The 20325-nt window shown below is 42.0% G+C and overlaps 1 protein-coding gene across 1 annotated transcript; it reads right to left on the reverse strand.

The window, feature by feature from the left end:
* Positions 1-574: 574 nt before the first annotated feature.
* Positions 575-19480, reverse strand: LOC128664568 (vesicle-associated membrane protein 8-like). The gene is made up of 3 exons (XM_053719385.1): positions 19424-19480; positions 2171-2335; positions 575-944 (listed from the first exon to the last, which is right to left on the reverse strand). The coding sequence occupies exons 1-3, from the start codon at positions 19478-19480 to the stop codon at positions 801-803; spliced, it is 366 nt and encodes a 121-aa protein (XP_053575360.1). The 3' UTR covers positions 575-800.
* Between the last annotated feature and the right edge of the window lie 845 nt (positions 19481-20325).

Raw genomic sequence — 20325 nt, forward strand, 5'->3', positions numbered from 1 at the left:
CGTTTAACAGAAACTACAATAAAAGAAATTACAATAACTAAATATGAAGGACGTCTAGGGGTATTTTTATAACTATGTATTTCTGCTCTCATTTTTGATGTAAGGTATTTAGTAAATGGTACATTACAGATGCACCCATTACTCATATAAATGAGAACTTGCTTCAGAGAAGGTCAGAAGCATATAGGTATGGAGAATTATTATTACTACTAAAACCCAAGTTGGATTTATCTCCAGGTAAGATTAGCCTCATATGTTCGTCATTTTTGCAGTCTATCCACAAACGCTTCCCCACATTGAAAACACAATACACTTATTAGCAGAAAAATGTATCTCACTGGAGTAAAATCTTTCACATTATAGGACAGAGGGCAGATTATTGCTACCGTTAGGAAACATCTGCTAGGTTCCAGATGTTAGCTAATCATTCTTTATGGTAGTACACGGAGTACAGGATGTTGACAGTTTAAGTAAAATTCTACATAGTGTATGCAGAGTCATTTCCTTTCACCAAGATAGAATTCCACCAAATGCTAAATACAGTAGAAACCATAACCTATATTAGTACAAGCAATAATGCTTCATTGGTGAGATTTTAATGGATGAAGCGACTCTTCATACACAATATAAATAGGCTTTAGGATCAAGTGTGAGTTGTATTTGTACAGAGATATCAGAAAATGTAATGCCATAAAATTCCCATGGCTTCTCCATAAGACTGCCAGACAAGGTTAAGAGCCGAGGGGTAAGTCCTCAGCAGGGGAGATACATGGTGGAGAGGTAGAAGTCACAAGCACCATTTATGTGGGGATAACTCCTGTGGCAAGGAGGATAATGAGAAGGAGAATGATCCCAACCACTACACAGATAATAGCAATCATCTTGGCATTTTTCCACCAGTATTTTCGGGCGACTTTCTGAGACGTAGTCTTGAAGTGTTCCGACTGAAAAGAGAAGAGAAATTAAAAAATATGTGGTGTTAAAAAGAAGTATTTTAGAGAGTTTGAGATTAGCTATAGGAAGAAGGGGAAGAGGTTATAGGACATCAGAAAGGTTCTTAGCAAAACTGGCCAACTGATTTAGGAGAGAAGGGATATGAAACCCCAAAATGTTCTTTTATGATCAAATAGAGCATGCAATTTTAAAATTTACTTAGTCAACAATACCATGGTGGTCTACCAAAGGAAGCATAGAGGTGATGACAGTACAGTACAAACCATACATTATGTAGAAATACTGCAAAGTCTAAGGCCAGGGGTCTACATCTTTATTCACAGAAAGAGGGGGATTGCCTGTTATGTTGAGGCTACCATTCATTTTAGGTAGGATCAGACTGATGTACTTCTTCTCTTGTCTTCTGTTATGGTCTACACATTTATGTAACTTAGGAAAAAGACACATCATTGACTAACTGTCAAACTTTATAGGTGCCAGGGAAGTCATTTATAGAAAGATCTACAGTATGTCGAGTACTCCTAGCTTTTTGGAGTAAACACTTAGGAGCTGTAGCTCCCTGACTCTCAGGTCTTATCAAGTATTGAGTAAAGTGATGGTTTAAGAGATTAAAGGGATAGTAAAGTCCAAATCAAAAACTATTATGATTCAGATAGGGCATGTCATTTTAAACCACTTTCTAATTTACTTATCAAATTTGCTTTGTTCTCTTGTTATTCTTAGTTGAAATCTAAACCTAGGTAGGCTCATATGCTAATTTCTAAGCCCTTGATGGCCGCCTCTGCATTTGACAATTTTTCACAGGTAGAGGGCGCTAGTTCATGTGTTTCATATAGATAATATTGTGCACATGAAGTTATTTACGAGTCGGCACTAATTGCCTGAAATGCAAGTCTCTCAAAAGATCTGAGATAAGGAGGCAGGCAGCAGAAGCTTAGATACAAGGTTATTACAGATGTAAAAAGTATATTTCTATAACAGTGTTAGTTATGCAAAACTGGGGAATGGTAAATAAAGGGATTATCGTTCTTTTTATACAATAACATTTTAAGTGTTTACTATCCCTTTAACAACTGGCAGAGAAGATACAGTATGATCATAGAAGGTGACAAAGTATGATTTTGGAGAGATCAAAGATAAAGAAAAGTAAAAGAATGTGACAGAAATGATAAAATGAACCCTGCGGAAACTGGTATGTTGGACTCTAAATACTCACACTGGCTTCCAGGTCCTCAGTTTTATTTCTCAAGTGGTCCAGGTTTTCCCCTCTTGCCAGGATCCGCTCCACATTTTGTGACATTATGTTTTTGACACCTTCCACTTCACTCTGCAGATCCCGTACACGGTCATTGCCAGCTGCCGCAGAGGCCCCTTCGACCTCCTGTGGGCACAAAAGAAAGAGATCAGTAAGACACGTTTATATATAAAAAAAAAGTGTATTGAAAGAGGTTCTAGAACAAACATGATATTGTTATATTGAGGGCAACATTTGCTAGAGATTTTACTATAAAAACAAATTCACTGCTGTGTATTATTTGACAATGCCCAACACACAAATATCTGACTTGGGTTCCTGGGGACAAAGTGTGCTATATAATCAGCATTTTTTAACAAATTAAAGGGACATTAAACACTTTTAAATGGTAAATTTAAAATGATAAATTGTATATGTAGAAAAAAAAAAAACCCTCTACAATATACTTTATTTTGTCCTGTAATTCCATTCTGAAATTGCGAGCTGCCAATGGTTCTGCATTTTTCAAACTCTTATGCACAAGTTTCATAAAGCTTTTATGTTATGTCTGCAATAGCACCAAGATGCCACACCCCTCCCTTTAGACTGGGATAGACTTTGCTCAATCTTGATATGGTCTTTTTTCTTATGATCTGAGGCTGCAGGTGTTTCACTGTTTGCAAGGAGACAGAAGGAACCATTGAATATCAAAGACTTAGTGGGTAACTGTGAAAATGAGTTCTGACTATCATGTTTTCTCATCCATTCCTTTATCTCTCTCTCTGATAAATTTATTTCTTTTGGGATGAGGAGAGTCCATAGGTGTACATAACTTGTGGGATATATTTTCCACCAACAAGGTGGTGCTTTTAATCCCTCCAACTCTCCAGTTAACGTATAGTCGAGCAGAGGAGAGAGGTAGAAAAATGGTAGGAAAGACTATAAGCAGGGTTAAGAGGTGCAAATAAGAACCAGTCGCCAAGATTCAACAAAAATAGGGCAGGTCTATGGACTCTCCTCATCCCGAAAGATCGGTAAGTATAAATTCTATTTTCTTTTGTAAGATGAGGAGAGTCCATAGGTGTCGATAACATGTGGAATAACCCCCAAGCTGAGAGTCCATGTTACATACAGGTGGATGACACTGAGGTCTTAAGGACATTCCTACCAAAAACACTTTTGAAAGAAGCATAAATATAGAAGACCAAGTTGCCACCTTGCAAATTTTTTACCAAGGAGGCCTCTTTCTTAAAGGCCCAAGAAGTAGATACAGATCTAGTAGAATGGCCAATAACTATTTTTGGAGACTGTTTCCCCCAACCAAGAAAGCTTGACATATTGCCTGCTTCTGTCATGATGCTAAAGCCACCGCTGCAGCCTTTTGACCCTTCCTGGTACCTGAAGAATGGACAAACAAGCTAGATGTCTGTCTAAAATCCTTAGTATCCTTAAGTTAAACTTTTAAGGCTCGGACCACATCCAAATTATGCAAAAAAGACTTTCCTTAGAGATAAAAGGATTTGGACACAAAGAAGGAACAACAATTTCCTAGTTAATATTCTCAGAAGATGCAACCATAGGAAGAAAATCATATTTAGGTTCTAAGAACCGCTTAATCCTGATGATTAAACAAAAAGGGAGGATCAGAAGAAACTGCTGAACTCATCTTGCTGAAGAGATGGCTAGAAGAAAGAACCTTCCAAGACAACAATTTTAGGACCAAATTATGCATAGGTTCAAAGGGAGGACCTTGCAAAACAAATAGAACCAGATTGAAATTTGAAGGTGGAGAAATAGGCCTAATAATATGGCAAATTGTCACCAAGGCTTGTACAAAAGTGATCAGGCATTTTTGCCAACTTTTATGAAACAAAACAGATTAGACCAATATCTGACCTTTTAAAGGAACAAACCAATAAACCTTTCTGCAGACCATCCTGGAGAAAAATGATGAATTCTGGGAATTCTAAAGGATTTCCAAGAAGAAAAAAAAACAAAAAAAAAAAAAAAAAAAAAAACAAAAACAGCTCTAGGAGAACTCCAGAGAAAATAAGTTTTCCAAACTTTATGGTAAATCTTCTGTGTGAGCGGTTTCATTGTTTGCAAAAAAAAGTATGGAGATCACAGAATCTGAGAAACCTTTACTTTTGAGGCCTAGGCATTCAACCGCCACACCATCAAATTCAGAGATCTGAGATCCTGATAATATAATGCACTTTGAGATAGCAGATCTTCCATTTGGATGAGATCTGCATACCAAGTTCTGCTGGGCCATGGGAGCTATGAAATTATTAAAGCCAATTCCTGTTTGATTCTTGCAATTCAATCCTGGAAGAAGAACAGGGGAAATAGATAGACCAGTAGAAAATTCCAAGGACAGACTATAGCATGTCATTTGAGCTCTTGGATCTCTTGACCTTGTGCAATAAACTGAAAGTTTGCGGTTCATCTTGGATACCATAAAGGTCTATTTCTGGAAGACCCCATCTCATGGATAATTGATTGAACACGTCCTGATGAAGGGACAATTCTCCTGGATGTACCGAATGACGGCTTAAGTAATCTGCTTCCCAGTTCACACCGGGAATGTGAATAGCCGATGGAGTGCAGTGGTTTTCCTCCGCCTAAGACAGAATGTGAGAATCTTCTTGCATAGCTAGGGAACTTTAGAGTCCCTCCTTGATGATTGATGTTCACCACAGCTATGACGTTGTCTGACTGAAAACAAATACATTTTCCAGTCTAAGAAAAGGCCAAAAATGTAGAGCCTGAAGGATCACATAAAGTTCTATGATGTTGATAGGTAACCTCAACTCCTGAGGAGACCACACTTCCTGTGCCTTCCAGAACTCCCCAACCAATCAGGTTTGCATCTGTAGTGACCACTGCTCAGGTAGGCCAGGACTGATGAACTGAGCTCTATTTGCTGTTACAGATGAAAGCAATCCTTTGACAACGGTTGAAGCATGTATAACTGAAGAGAACAAAGATGAACAGAGTCTATTATCACTCCCAGAAAGAGTACTCTTGTAGCTAGGGATATATGAACTCTTGAAAACATTGTTGTTCCATCCATGTTCCAGAAGGAAGCAAATCACCTTCTGTGTATGAGAAGATGCCAGAGAAAGAAAGACGGGGATTGGATCAAAATGTCATCCAAATAAGGAGCAATGGAGATTCCCTGTGTTCTGATCACTGCTAACAGAGCCCCTAAAACTTTTGTGAAGATGCGAGGAGCAGTGGCTAAACCAAAAGGTAGAGTCACAAAATGGTAATGCTTGTAGAGAAAAGCAAATCTTAGAAACTCGAAATGGTCTTTTTGAATTGGGATGTGTAGATTAGCATCCTTCAAATCTATTGTGGTTATAAATTGACCCTCTTGAACCAGAGGCAAAATGATGCGAACCATTTCCAACTTGAATCACAAATTTGTTCAGGGTCTTTAGATCCAGAATGGGACAGTAGATGTCCTCCTTCTTTGGGACAATAAAGAGGTTGCAAGAGAATCCTTTCCCCGTTGAGAAGCTAAGAGAAGTTGTATTAACCCCAAATTCTTTAAATACCAAACACATTGAATAAAGGAAGCTGCCTTTTAGAGGATCTTTGGAACGTGAGACTGATTAAACCGTTCCCAGTGAGGCCTGGTGCGAAATCCTATACAGTAACCCAGGGATATAATGTTGAGAACCCAGGGATCCTGAACTGATCTGCACCAAGCCTTCTGAACCAAATCAATCTGCCCCTACCAGAGAATCCTCTGGACAGGTGGCCTTCCCTCCATGCAGATTTCTGACTGGAATTTGGCTTTTTTGGAAGATCCTGGCTTCCAGGAAGGTTTGGAGGAGTCAGACTTCTAATTGGAAAAGGACTTCTGGTCTCTTGCAGAGTAAAAGGAACAAAAATGATTAGTTTGCTTATATTTTTCCTTAGACTAGAGGAAGAAAAGCTCATTTACCTCTAGTAATAGTTTTAATGATAGAGCCTAACTCTGATCCAAAAAGCAATTTATCCTCAAAGGGAATTGACAAGAGTCTATTCTTAGAGATCATACAAGCTGACCAGAAATTAAGCCATAAAGCTCTCCTTTGCAGAACAGCAATGGACATATTTTTAACATCAATTTTAAATTTATGTGCATCGCACGTGAAATCATTAGACATTATCCTCAGATGACTGTTCTTTCTGAGAGAGAAAGAATCACACCAAAAAGGATGTTGCGGCCGCCACACAAGTGATTGCCACTGCTGGTCTAAGCTGAAGTGCTCATTGAAAAAATAATTTCCTCAGCAAAGACTACGATTTGCAGTCCATTGGGTCCTTAAATGAGGAACTATCCTCCATAGGGATAGTTGTGCTTTTTGCCACAGTGGAAATAGCTCCATCTACCTTAGGAACTGCTTCTCAGGCTGTCAGATTCTTTTCTGAAAGAGGATACATCTTCTTGAACCTGTCCGGAGTATAAGAAATGCTTGGTCTCTTCCATTATTTGGCAATATTGTCTGTAACCAAGTCTGGAGCTTCAAAGGCCTAAGAGACTTTTTGGCGGAGCTTTGAAAACCTGATTCAACTTATTTACAGGTTTGGAAATTCTGTAGTCTGTTCCAACATTTCTAAGGTGTTCAGAGCTTCCTGTAGAAGGAAACTAATATGATCCACTGTAAATCTAAATGTGGAGTCAGTCTCTGTCTCAGTTACAGAGTAACACTCAGAATTCTCAGAAAGGGACTCAGAGGTTTGTAAACTAGGTGGTAGCAGAGTAAGATGTTCAGTCCCCTGTGAGTGAATGGGGGGGTTGAGATAAATTTCCAGATTTACATTTGTGCTTCCTTGGTCTGGGAACAGCTCTGACATAGTTCTCTTTAAGGTATTCTTGAACTCAGGTGACAAAACAGTGTTATCCCCCCTATAGACAGGCATGTGCACTAGATGTCTGCCTGGCAAACTAACAGAATTATGGCCTGGGAACTGGAAATGTGGAACACAATTAGCCCAAAACTGGTTAATTTAGTCCACTGGAACAGTTTTGCAAAATAAATAGGGAAAATGAACAGCATAAGTTTCCTGAACTGCATTATAATCCCTGGAGGTTCCCTCTAATGGGTCAGACATATTAAGTGGGGATATACAGTATTAATCCACAATGTAGAGAAACAATTGTATTAATAAAATAACACAGAACAGCCCTTAAATATACCTTGTAACCCTAACAAGGCAAAAATGAAGGCCACAAAAAGTATTCACATATATTATGTTAAACTCTCCCACCCACTTCAAATCTCATGATTTGCAAAATATTGCAGCCAAATATTGCATAGCCTCATATCGAGAATAACTGCATCATGCAATTAATTGCACAGCCCAAATTATATGGTAAAAATGTAGTAAAAAAAAAAAAAAAAAAAGGATGCGTTGTTCACAAGAACATCTTACACATAGGAGTCAAAGCTTTGCGGTCCAGGAAAAGTTAGGGTACGGGCTGAAAAAATCCTTGAGAACAAAGTCATCTTTGCTCTGGCTGCACTATGCTATGGAAAACTTACACAGTGCAGCCAAAAAACAGCACTTTTTAAAGAGAACAGCCTGATGTGGAGCAGCGCTGCAAAGCAAAAGCTCTAACATCCCTGCACGTGTCCTGCTCTTTCTGCAGATATGATGCATTTACATCTCACATCACAGCATGTTCTGCGGGATTAAAGATTTCTTTATCCTATAGCTTCCATTATTAGAAGTTATAAATAACATGTCCCCCTAACTTCTGCCTGCCAGCATAAAGCAGGGACATTGTACGTCTTTATTTGCCTCATATCTGAGTTACTTTAAACTGGAAAACACTGTGCATGTTCTGTAGCCTTTATCTACCCCCCTAGCTATGATACATATTAAGGGAGAGTATTATTATCCAAGTCTAATAACCCTGATAACTTTTGTATCAAGCGATCTTCAGAACAATTGTATTATTATTATTATGATGATGATTTAGGAGAAAGAGCACATATTTCACTACACTCTGCCCCTTTAGTGGACATATACCAATATTTTACAATACTTGCTCAAAGCTTTGTCACCATATAAAGACATATTCACCCATTTAGTGTTTTGCCTATGACAAAACACTAATAACAGAGTCTGTACACATAGATAAACGTCTTGAGAAGGGTGGGCGAGATAAAAAAAAAAAAAAAGAGGAAGTACTTGGGTGCAAGAAGAGCCGTTAAAAGTGTGTTAAATGGAACTAATCATGTGAAAGAACTGCAGTATGTGTGAGGGACAGAAACCAGCTGAGGGAAAAAAAAGCAGCTCTAAATGAGCTCACTAAAACAAATATTATGAAATTGTGGTGATAAAAACCAACAACAACCCATTAAATAGGAGTACCTTCAGCTTCAGGCTAACTGAGGTGGCATATGACATATCAACCAGAATATTATAATTCTATCTAGGGACTGAAGTGACATATGACATATCAACCAGGATAGATAAATAGATAGATATCAGGGGATGACAAATAGTACTAGCCCAGAGGCACAGCATTTTATTCACTTTCTGCAATGCGATTTTTTTTGTAAAAAAATTTCTTCAGACGATTTTAAAATTGAATTCAATAATAATAATAATAAAAAAGTAAAATGTAGTAATAAAAAAGGTGCTTTAGTTAAAGTGATGGTAAATTCTCCCCTTTTTAAAATCAGATCCAGAGTGTTAGTGATATTTTAGATGGAGTTTAATTAATCAGTTGTAATGAAGATGTAATGAAGTAAGTGCTATAACTTACTTTTTAATATAGATATACAATTCCAATGCCCCACACTCCACCGGCCAACTTAAAAAGTCAATGTTTCTGTGAGCTAAATGTTTGATGTGTTCTCCAATCAGCGCTCTCTCCTTTGGGCACCTTTTGTTGTAGCAACTCAAACCTTTAGCTCACAGAAATATTGACTTTTTAAGTGGGCGGTGGAACACAGGGTATTTGAATTTTATATATATATTAAAAAGTAAGTTATAGCACATCTTCATTACAACTGAGGAATTTAAAAAGTGGAGAGTTTAACATTCAGAGTTTCATTCTTGCTACTCTGTGTTAAGGAAAATGTGCACAGTGCAGCCAGAGGCCAGCAGTGTTTGAAGAGAGCATCCTGATGTGAAGCGGTGATACAAAACTACAAAGTACTGCAGACTACATGTTCAGACAAACCGAAAACCCTGAGGCGCGCGCACACACACACACAGATATCTGCACACATACATTGCCACTAACAGTCTCATATACAATTGCTTAAAGGGACATAATACTCATATGCTAAATCACTTGAAACTGATGCAGTATAGCTGTAAAACGCAGACAGGAAAATATCACCTGAGCATCTCTATGTAAAAAAACATAATTTATGCTTACCTGATAAATTCCTTTCTTCTGTAGTGTGATCAGTCCACGGGTCATCATTACTTGTGGGATATTATCTGCTCCCCTACAGGAAGTGCAAGAGGATTCACCCAGCAGAGCTGCTATATAGCTCCTCCCCTCTACGTCACCTCCAGTCATTCGACCAAGGACCAACGAGAAAGGAGAAGCCAAGGGTGTAGTGGTGACTGGAGTATAATTTAAAAAATATTTACCTGCCTTAAAAAACAGGGCGGGCCGTGGACTGATCACACTACAGAAGAAAGGAATTTATCAGGTAAGCATAAATTATGTTTTCTTCTGTTAAGTGTGATCAGTCCACGGGTCATCATTACTTGTGGGATACCAATACCAAAGCAAAAGTACACGGATGACGGGAGGGATAGGCAGGCTCTTTATACAGAAGGAACCACTGCCTGAAGAGCCTTTCTCCCAAAAATAGCCTCCGAGGAAGCAAAAGTGTCAAATCTGTAAAATTTGGAAAAAGTATGAAGCGAAGACCAAGTTGCAGCCTTGCAAATCTGTTCAACAGAGGCCTCATTCTTAAAGGCCCAAGTGGAAGCCACAGCTCTAGTGGAATGAGCTGTAATTCTTTCAGGAGGCTGCTGTCCAGCAGTCTCATAAGCTAAACGAATTATGCTACGAAGCCAAAAAGAGAGAGAGGTAGCAGAAGCTTTTTGACCTCTCCTCTGACCAGAGTAAACGACAAACAGGGAAGACGTTTGTCGAAAATCTTTAGTTGCCTGTAAATAAAATTTAAGGGCACGAACTACATCCAGATTGTGCAAAAGACGTTCCTTCCTCGAAGAAGGATTTGGGCACAAGGATGGAACAACAATCTCCTGATTGATATTGCTGTTAGTGACTACCTTAGGTAAGAACCCAGGTTTAGTACGCAGAACTACCTTATCCGAGTGAAAAATCAAATAAGGAGAATCACAATGTAAGGCTGATAACTCAGAGACTCTTCGAGCCGAGGAAATAGCCATTAAAAATAGAACTTTCCAAGATAACAACTTTATAACAATGGAATGAAGGGGTTCAAACGGAACACCCTGTAAAGACGTTAAGAACAAGGTTTAAACTCCATGGTGGAGCCACAGCTTTAAACACAGGTTTAATCCTGGCCAAAGCCTGACAAAAAGCCTGAACGTCTGGAACTTCTGACAGACGCTTGTGTAACAGAATGGACAGAGCTGAGATCTGTCCCTTTAAGGAACTAGCGGATAACCCTTTTTCTAAACCTTCTTGTAGAAAAGACAATATCCTAGGAATCCTAACCTTACTCCAAGAGTAACCTTTGGATTCGCACCAATATAGGTATTTACGCCATATTTTATGGTAAATCTTTCTGGTAACAGGCTTCCTAGCCTGTATTAAGGTATCAATAACTGACTCAGAAAAACCACGCTTTGATAAGATCAAGCGTTCAATTTCCAAGCAGTCAGCTTCAGAGAAGTTAGATTTTGATGTTTGAAAGGACCCTGAATCAGAAGGTCCTGTTTCAGAGGTAACGACCAAGGTGGACAGAATGACATGTCCACCAGATCTGTATACCAAGTCCTGCGAGGCCATGCAGGCGCTATTAGAATCACTGATGCTTTCTCCTGTTTGATTCTGGCAATCAATCGAGGAAGCATCGGGAAAGGTGGAAACACATAAGCCATCCTGAAGGTCCATGGTGCTGTCAAGGCATCTATCAGGACCGCTCCCGGATCCCTGGATCTGGACCCGTAGCGCGGAAGCTTGGCGTTCTGTCGAGACGCCATGAGATCTATCTCTGGTTTGCCCCAACGTCGAAGTATTTGGGCAAAGACCTCTGCATGAAGTTCCCACTCCCCCGGATGAAAAGTCTGACGACTTAAGAAATCCGCCTCCCAGTTCTCCACTCCCGGGATGTGGATTGCAGACAGGTGGCAAGAGTGAGACTCTGCCCAGCGAATTATCTTCGATACTTCCATCATTGCTAGGGAGCTTCTTGTCCCTCCCTGATGGTTGATATAAGCTACAGTCGTGATGTTGTCCGACCGGAACCTGATGAACCCCCGAGTTGTTAACTGGGGTCAAGCCAGAAGAGCATTGAGGACTGCTCTCAATTCCAGAATGTTTATTGGAAGAAGACTCTCCTCCTGATTCCATAGTCCCTGAGCCTTCAGAGAATTCCAGACAGCGCCCCAACCTAGTAGGCTGGCGTCTGTTGTTACAATTGACCAGTCTGGCCTGCTGAATGGCATTCCCCTGGCCAGATGTGGCCGATAAAGCCACCATAGAAGAGAATTTCTGGTCTCTTGATTCAGATTTAGAGTGGGGGACAAATCTGAGTAATCCCCATTCCACTGACTTAGCATGCACAGTTGCAGTGGTCTGAGATATAGGCGTGCAAAAGGAACTATGTCCATTGCTGCTACCATTAGTCCGATTACCTCCATGCATTGAGCTACTGATGGGTGTTGAATAGAATGAAGGACACGGCATGCACTTTGAAGTTTTGTTAACCTGTCCTCTGTTAGGTAAATCTTCATTTGTACAGAATCTATCAGAGTCCCCAGGAAGGGAACTCTTGTGAGTGGAAAGAGAGAACTTCTCTTTTCGTTCACTTTCCATCCATGCGACCTTAGAAATGCCAGTACTATCTCTGTATGAGATTTGGCAGTTTGAAGGCTTGAAGCTTGTATCAGTATGTCGTCTAAGTACGGAGCTACTGAAATTCCTCGCGGTCTTAGTACCGCCAGAAGAGTGCCCAGAACCTTTGTGAAGATTCTTGGAGCCGTAGCCAGTCCGAATGGAAGAGCTACAAACTGGTAATGCCTGTCAAAAAGGCAAACCTTAGATACCGGTAATGGCTTTTGTGAATCGGTATGTGAAGGTAAGCATCCTTTAAATCCACTGTGGTCATGTACTGACCCTCTTGGATCATGGGCAAAAATGTTCGAATAGTTTCCATCTTGAACGATGGAACTCTTAGGAATTTGTTTAGGATCTTTAAATCCAAGATTGGCCTGAAGGTTCCCTCTTTTTTGGGAACTACAAACAGATTTGAGTAAAACCCTTGTCCTAGTTCCAACCGCGGAACTGGATGGATCACTCCCATTAATAAAAGATCTTGTACGCGGCGTAGAAACGCTTCCTTCTTTGTTAGGTTTGTTGACAACCTTGACAGATGAAATCTCCCTCTTGGGGGAGAGGATTTGAAGTCCAGAAGGTATCCCTGAGATATGATCTCTAACGCCCAGGGATCCTGAACATCTCTTGCCCAAGTCTGGGCGAAGAGGGAAAGTCTACCCCCCACTAGATCCGGTCCCGGATCGGGGGCCCTCAATTCATGCTGTCTTAGGGGCAGCAGCAGGTTTTCTGGCCTGTTTGCCCCTGTTCCAGGACTGGTTAGGTTTCCAGCCTTGTCTGTAGCGAGCAACAGCTCCTTCCTGTTTTGGTGCAGAGGAAGTTGATGCTGCTCCTGCTTTGAAATTACGAAAGGAACGAAAATTGGACTGTCTAGCCTTGGCTTTGGCCTTGTCCTGAGGCAGGGCATGACCTTTACCTCCTGTAATGTCAGCAATAATCTCTTTCAAGCCGGGCCCGAATAAGGTCTGCCCTTTGAAAGGAATATTAAGCAATTTAGATTTAGACGTAACATCAGCTGACCAGGATTTCAGCCACAGAGCTCTGCGTGCCTGAATGGCGAATCCTGAATTTTTAGCCGCAAGTTTAGTTAAATGTACTACGGCATCTGAAATAAATGAATTAGCTAACTTAAGGAATTTAAGTTTGTGTGTGATGTCATCTAGTGTGGATGATTGAAGTGTCTCTTCCAGAGACTCAAACCAAAATGCTGCTGCAGCCGTGACAGGCGCAATACATGCAAGAGGTTGCAATATAAACCCTTGTTGAACAAACATTTTCTTAAGGTAACCCTCTAATTTTTTATCCATTGGATCTGAAAAAGCACAGCTATCCTCCACTGGGATAGTGGTACGCTTAGCTAAAGTAGAAACTGCTCCCTCCACCTTAGGGACCATTTGCCATAAGTCCCGTGTGGCGGCGTCTATTGGAAACATCTTTCTGAATATAGGAGGGGGTGAGAAAGGCACACCGGGTCTATCCCACTCCTTAGTAACAATGTCAGTAAGTCTCTTAGGTATAGGAAAAACGTCAGTACTCGTCGGTACCGCAAAATATTTATCCAACCTACACATTTTCTCTGGGATTGCAACAGTGTTACAATCATTCAGAGCCGCTAATACCTCCCCTAGTAACACACGGAGGTTCTCAAGCTTAAATTTAAAATTTGAAATGTCTGAGTCCAGTTTATTTGGATCAGAACCGTCACCCACAGAATGAAGCTCTCCGTCTTCACGTTCTGCAAACTGTGACGCAGTATCAGACATGGCCCTTGCATTATCAGCGCACTCTGTTCTCACCCCAGAGTGATCACGTTTACCTCTTAGTTCTGGTAGTTTAGCCAAAACTTCAGTCATAACAGTAGCCATATCTTGTAATGTGATTTGTAATGGCCGCCCAGATGTACTCGGCGCTACAATATCACGCACCTCCTGAGCGGGAGATGCAGGTACTGACACGTGAGGCGAGTTAGTCGGCATAACTCTCCCCTCGTTGTTTGGTGAAATATGTTCAATTTGTACAGATTGACTGTTTTTTAAAATAGCATCAATACATTTAGTACATAAATTTCTATTGGGCTCCAGTTTGGCATTAACACATATAGCACAGAGATATTCCTCTGAATCAGACATGTTTAACACACTAGCAAATAAACAGCAACTTGAAAATACTTTTCAAAGTAATTTACAAATAATATGAAAACGAACTGTGCCTTTAAGAAGCACAGAAAAAAATTATAACAGTTAAAATAATTAAGTTATAGCATCAATCTTTGTCAGAATATACAGTTTTAGCAAAGGATTGTTCCCCTCAGCAATTAAACAACACAACTTTAGCAAAGGTTTAATCCCATTAGCAAAGATAACAATTTCTGAAAGCAGGAAACAAATTACAGAATAAACGTTTTTATGTCAGTCAAACTATAATTCTCACAGCTCTGCTGAGAGAAAATATTTGATGCATAGTAAAAGCGCCCCTCCCCCACACACACAGCAGTGAGGGAGAACAGAAACTGACAGAAAAAACAGATTTAAGCAACTGCCAAGTGGAAAAATAGTGCCCAAACATTTATTCACTCAGTACCTCAGTAAATGAAAATGATTTTACATTCCAGCAAAAACATTAAACATAATCTCTAGTTATTAAACAACTTTATGTCTTTCTTACAGTGTAATTCTAGTGAAATACCATTCCCCAGAATACTGAAGTGTAAAGTATACATACATGACATTATATCGGTATGGCAGGATTTTCTCATCAATTCCATTGTCAGAAAATAAAAACTGCTACATACCTCTATGCAGATTCATCTGCCCGCTGTCCCCTGATCTGAAGTTTTACCTCACTCCTCAGATGGCCGAGAAACAGCAATATGATCTTAACTACTCCGGCTAAAATCATAGCAAAACTCTGGTAGATTCTTCCTCAAACTCTGCCAGAGAGGTAATAACACACTCCGGTGTTATTTTAAAATAACAAACTTTTGATTGAAGATATAAAACTAAGTATAATCACCATAGTCCTCTCACACGACCTATCTAGTTGCTGGGTGCAAGAGAATGACTGGAGGTGACGTAGAGGGGAGGAGCTATATAGCAGCTCTGCTGGGTGAATCCTCTTGCACTTCCTGTAGGGGAGCAGATAATATCCCACAAGTAATGATGACCCGTGGACTGATCACACTTAACAGAAGAAAGGAAGATATTTTACCTCACAATCTCCTCAGCTCAGCAGAGTAAGTTCTTTACAATGGGATGTGGCTACTGAGGAACTTTTGAGGTAAAATATCTTTCTTTTTTACATAGAGATGTTCAGGTGATATTTTCTAGTCAGCTTTTTACAGCTATGCTGCATCAGTTTCAAGTGTTTAAACATTTGGGTATTATGGCCCTTTAAAGTACTGCAAACTACATGTGCAGACAAACACAAACCCTGAGGCGCACACACACTCACTGACATCTGCACACATTCACTGCCACCAACAGTCTCAAAGAACAGAGCTAATTACAGCACTCAGACCTGAACACTGGAAAACAGGACTGACTAAGTCTACATATTAGTTTGGTCTCAGATGCAACACTTCCCCTGCTGACTGCAGCCTTTATGTGGGTCTGAGGAGTCTCAAGCATGCTGGTTGATTGGCAAAGTCTTTTTCCACTGGGTGCAGGATTTTGTTCCTCCTCATCCACTGGTTAACTACACAAGCAATGCTTCCCTAAAGGATCAAGTGATATAAAGGCAGCTGAGGAAAGATAGGATGCAATCTACACACCATACAAATATCATAAGACTGCTCTCACCAATAAAATATGCACAAGCAACTATTTAACAAACAAGAAAGCAGCCACAGCAACATGGGCCTAACCACAGACAAATATGTACAAAACTGTACAAAAAGAAAGGCAAGGAAAGGGCACAAGGTAAGTCTCTTACTTGTCAAACAATGTGATCAATGAATACTAATCAGTGAGTTAACAATAGAAGTAATGGCAATGCCTCTAGGTGCAGGTCAGTGAAAGTAGTAAAAACACAAGGATATATACTGTTTTTTTCCACAGAATTAGATATTTTATTCATATGGTCACGTGAAGACCACAAAGCATCAGGTTAGCAGAGGAAGACTTGTGAACCCTTATGTTTAGTCAGATTTTATAACTAAAACAAAGTAAAAAAAATACTATTTTTGTAGTGCAATTCAGCTCTAGATCCAGAGACCAACATGGATGGGTCAGGGAGACTTAAAATTCTGTTTATGTATTGGAGACAGAAAGAGGGTGATGAACAGTAGGGACAGAGAGGAATGAAGAACCAAAAGAGAAATGATAATGAGGAGTAAAATGAATGAGACACACAGGTCACCCCAAGGTAATCTAGAAAATCTGACCTGGAAAGTGGAAAATGCCAGCAATAGGATGTAATCTAGCACCATACAAATAGAGTCTCTATATTATCAAACAACACAGAAGTGATCCCAGCATTTAAGTCTGCATTGAAATGTGTAGCCATACTTAAAAACCGAGCTTGAGAGAGGGGGCAAGGGAGAAAACTAAAAAATTTATCAGCTACCATCATAAATATATGTAGCTCATCTTCCCCTTTGTGCTGTCACTCTGTACCACACAGTGTATGTAGCTCATCTTCCCCTTTGTGCTGTCACTCTGTACCACACAGTGTACGTAGCTCATCTTCCCCTTTGTGCTGTCACTCTGTACCGCACAGTGTACGTAGCTCACCTTCCCCTTTGTGCTGTCACTCTGTACAGCACAGTGTATGTAGCTCACCTTCCCCTTTGTGCTGTCACTCTGTACCGCACAGTGTATGTAGCTCATCTTCCCCTTTGTGCTGTCACTCTGTACCACACAGTGTATGTAGCTCACCTTCCCCTTTGTGCTGTCACTCTGTACCACACAGTGTATGTAGCTCACCTTCCCCTTTGTGCTGTCACTCTGTACCACACAGTGTATGTAGCTCATCTTCCCCTTTGTGCTGTCACTCTGTACCGCACAGTGTACGTAGCTCACCTTCCCCTTTGTGCTGTCACTCTGTACCACACAGTGTACGTAGCTCACCTTCCCCTTTGTGCTGTCACTCTGTACCACACAGTGTATGTAGCTCACCTTCCCCTTTGTGCTGTCACTCTGTACCACACAGTGTACGTAGCTCACCTTCCCCTTTGTGCTGTCACTCTGTACCACACAGTGTATGTAGCTCACCTTCCCCTTTGTGCTGTCACTCCTTACCGCACAGTGTATGTAGCTCACCTTCCCCTTTGTGCTGTCACTCTGTACCGCACAGTGTATGTAGCTCACCTTCCCCTTTGTGCTGTCACTCTGTACAGCACAGTGTATGTAGCTCACCTTCCCCTTTGTGCTGTCACTCTGTACCACAGTGTATGTAGCTCACCTTCACAGCTTCCCCTTTGTGCTGTCACTCTGTACCACACAGTGTATGTAGCTCACCTTCCCCTTTGTGCTGTCACTCTGTACAGCACAGTGTATGTAGCTCACCTTCCCCTTTGTGCTGTCACTCTGTACAGCACAGTGTATGTAGCTCACCTTCCCATTTGTGCTGTCACTCTGTACCGCACAGTGTATGTAGCTCACCTTCCCCTTTGTGCTGTCACTCTGTACCGCACAGTGTATGTAGCTCACCTTCCCCTTTGTGCTGTCACTCTGTACCGCACAGTGTACGTAGCTCACCTTCCCCTTTGTGCTGTCACTCTGTACCACAGTGTATGTAGCTCACCTTCACAGCTTCCCCTTTGTGCGGTCACTCTTTACCACACAGTGTATGTAGCTCACCTTCCCCTTTGTGCGGTCACTCTTTACCACACAGTGTATGTAGCTCACCTTCCCCTTTGTGCTGTCACTCTGTACCGCACAGTGTATGTAGCTCACCTTCCCCTTTGTGCTGTCACTCTGTACCGCACAGTGTACGTAGCTCACCTTCCCCTTTGTGCTGTCACTCTGTACCACAGTGTATGTAGCTCACCTTCACAGCTTCCTCTTTGTGCTGTCACTCTGTACCGCACAGTGTACGTAGCTCACCTTCCCCTTTGTGCTGTCACTCTGTACTGTCACTCTGTACCGCACAGTGTATGTAGCTCACCTTCCCCTTTGTGCGGTCACTCTTTACCACACAGTGTATGTAGCTCACCTTCACCTTTGTGCGGTCACTCTTTACCACACAGTGTATGTAGCTCACCTTCCCCTTTGTGCGGTCACTCTTTACCACACAGTGTATGTAGCTCACCTTCCCCTTTGTGCTGTCACTCTGTACCGCACAGTGTATGTAGCTCACCTTCCCCTTTGTGCTGTCACTCTGTACCGCAGTGTATGTAGCTCACCTTCCCCTTTGTGCTGTCACTCTGTACCGCACAGTGTACGTAGCTCACCTTCCCCTTTGTGCTGTCACTCTGTACTGTCACTCTGTACCGCACAGTGTATGTAGCTCACCTTCCCCTTTGTGCTGTCACTCTGTACCGCACAGTGTATGTAGCTCACCTTCCCCTTTGTGCTGTCACTCTGTACCGCACAGTGTACGTAGCTCACCTTCCCCTTTGTGCTGTCACTCTGTACCGCACAGTGTACGTAGCTCACCTTCCCCTTTGTGCTGTCACTCTGTACCGCACAGTGTACGTAGCTCACCTTCCCCTTTGTGCTGTCACTCTGTACCGCACAGTGTACGTAGCTCACCTTCCCCTTTGTGCTGTCACTCTGTCCCGCACAGTGTACGTAGCTCACCTTCCCCTTTGTGCTGTCACTCTGTACCGCACAGTGTACGTAGCTCACCTTCCCCTTTGTGCTGTCACTCTGTACCGCACAGTGTACGTAGCTCACCTTCCCCTTTGTGCTGTCACTCTGTACCGCAGTGTACGTAGCTCACCTTCCCCTTTGTGCTGTCACTCTGTACCGCACAGTGTACGTAGCTCACCTTCCCCTTTGTGCTGTCACTCTGTACCGCACAGTGTACGTAGCTCACCTTCCCCTTTGTGCTGTCACTCTGTACCGCAGTGTACGTAGCTCACCTTCCCCTTTGTGCTGTCACTCTGTACCGCACAGTGTACGTAGCTCACCTTCCCCTTTGTGCTGTCACTCTGTACCGCACAGTGTACGTAGCTCACTTTCCCCTTTGTGCTGTCACTCTGTACCGCAGTGTACGTAGCTCACCTTCCCCTTTGTGCTGTCACTCTGTACCGCACAGTGTACGTAGCTCACCTTCCCCTTTGTGCTGCCACTCTGTACCGCACAGTGTACGTAGCTCACCTTCCCCATTGTGCTGTCACTCTGTACCACAGTGTATGTAGCTCAAGTTCACAGCTTCCCCTTTGTGTGGTCACTCTTTACCACACAGTGTATGTAGCTCACCTTCCCCTTTGTGCTGTCACTCTGTACCGCACAGTGTATGTAGCTCACCTTTCCCTTTGTGCTGTCACTCTGTACCGCACAGTGTATGTAGCTCACCTTCCCCTTTGTGCTGTCACTCTGTACCGCACAGTGTACGTAGCTCACCTTCCCCTTTGTGCTGTCACTCTGTACCGCACAGTGTATGTAGCTCACCTTCCCCTTTGTGCTGTCACTCTGTACCACACAGTGTACGTAGCTCACCTTCCCCTTTGTGCTGTCACTCTGTACCGCACAGTGTACGTAGCTCACCTTCCCCTTTGTGCTGTCACTCTGTACCGCACAGTGTACGTAGCTCACCTTCCCCTTTGTGCTGTCACTCTGTACCGCACAGTGTACGTAGCTCACCTTCCCCTTTGTGCTGTCACTCTGTACCGCACAGTGTATGTAGCTCACCTTCCCCTTTGTGCTGTCACTCTGTACCGCACAGTGTACGTAGCTCACCTTCCCCTTTGTGCTGTCACTCTGTACCGCACAGTGTACGTAGCTCACCTTCCCCTTTGTGCTGTCACTCTGTACCGCACAGTGTACGTAGCTCACCTTCCCCTTTGTGCTGTCACTCTGTACCGCACAGTGTATGTAGCTCACCTTCCCCTTTGTGCTGTCACTCTGTACCGCACAGTGTATGTAGCTCACCTTCCCCTTTGTGCTGTCACTCTGTACCGCACAGTGTATGTAGCTCACCTTCCCCTTTGTGCTGTCACTCTGTACCGCAC

This window comes from Bombina bombina, chromosome 6 (assembly GCF_027579735.1).
Source record: "Bombina bombina isolate aBomBom1 chromosome 6, aBomBom1.pri, whole genome shotgun sequence".
Taxonomy (NCBI): Eukaryota; Metazoa; Chordata; class Amphibia; order Anura; family Bombinatoridae; genus Bombina; species Bombina bombina.

Excerpts from the sequence above, each read along its gene's own strand:
- LOC128664568 (XM_053719385.1), bottom strand. The coding sequence starts at position 19,480 with ATGGGGAAGGTGAGCTACGTACACTGTGCGGTACAGAGTGGCAGCACA. Across the intron at positions 2,336-19,423 it reads GTGGCAGCACAAAGGGGAAG|GAGGTCGAAGGGGCCTCTGC; the intron begins GTGAGCTACGTA and ends TTGTGCCCACAG. Across the intron at positions 945-2,170 it reads CTGAGGACCTGGAAGCCAGT|TCGGAACACTTCAAGACTAC; the intron begins GTGAGTATTTAG and ends TTCTCTTTTCAG.